Here is a 1,024-nt window from a genome sequence, read left to right on the forward strand (position 1 = left end):
AATGCCTAGAAATCCTTCAAGGAGGTAGAATCCCTATTTTCTCTATGATTTTCTATTAGGAATTGGTTTTGGTTCCTTTAACTCATCTGCTTGGAATTTTTATTATATATATATAGGGCTGGATATATTATATATATATAGGGCTGGATCCCACCAGCTTTCTATGAGTTCAAGAAGACGGAGGGGCAGTCTCACCCGATTTCCCATCCCAGATGGCTTTTTGTCCTGGCCTAGACCTTTGCGTCCCTGAAAAGAGCCCTCCCTGTCTTTCTGTTGTCAGCAAAACAAAGCTGGCAGGCTCCAAAGAGGCTGTAGCCTTAGCTTTGATGCAATCAAGGCTAAGTCAGCAGAGTCTAATAAAACATCAGATATTAATTCCCTCCAATTAAGTTTTTTTTAATGGGCCATCATAGAGAATTAAAAAAAAAAAAAAACTCAGCCAGCAGATATGCTAATAGAGCTATGAAAGGCAAAAAAGCATCGCTTACCAGTTCATTTTGCTACTGGAAAACTTCCATAATGAGCTTCTTTTTCCTGCAGATGAAAGAATCCGTTCCATTCTTCGTCATCAAAACTTACTAAAGGAGCTGCAGGAGATTGCAGTCCAAGGTACCATTTGGTGGGAATGATGCCAGGGGGGGGTCTTACTAGGGGGTGGCACAGTGGCAGAGTACCTGTTTTGCATGCAGAAGATCCCCGGTTCAGTTCCCTGAATCTCTAGTTTAAGAAATCTTGGGTGAGTGAGCTCAATGTAAGACTGAACTAGCTGGTGGTGAAATCACTGGAGTGCATGAAATTAAGGAGCAGAGGGGACAGGGTTTAGGTTTTCTTGTTCGTACGCTTTGTTTTTGTTTAATGACACCTTCTCATCCACACACACAAATGCACTGTTTTGGTTATGAACAGGTAGAGGATCCCCTATGGAAACACATGCCAGTGTCACAAAATAGATAGAAGACCTGGGTGGTAGTCCATGGTCATGTTATCAACCCCTGGCATTTGCATGCATGGCATGGAGATAAGC

General features: G+C 42.4%; 1 protein-coding gene across 1 annotated transcript in view; it reads left to right on the forward strand.

Annotated features, from left to right (window-relative positions):
* Window positions 1–2: 2 nt before the first annotated feature.
* Window positions 3–1,024, forward strand: part of CHGA (chromogranin A) — a gene marked incomplete at its 5' end in the record, with an annotated part of 21,597 nt that continues 20,575 nt past the window's right edge. Inside the window, 2 exons of the mRNA XM_015427156.1 lie at window positions 3–24; window positions 541–609. Coding sequence (XP_015282642.1) covers window positions 3–24; window positions 541–609 — 91 coding nt within the window. The remainder of the gene's footprint in view (window positions 25–540; window positions 610–1,024) is intronic.

Source organism: Gekko japonicus, unplaced genomic scaffold (assembly GCF_001447785.1).
Source record: "Gekko japonicus isolate JY-2015 unplaced genomic scaffold, Gekko_japonicus_V1.1 scaffold256, whole genome shotgun sequence".
Taxonomy (NCBI): domain Eukaryota; kingdom Metazoa; phylum Chordata; class Lepidosauria; order Squamata; family Gekkonidae; genus Gekko; species Gekko japonicus.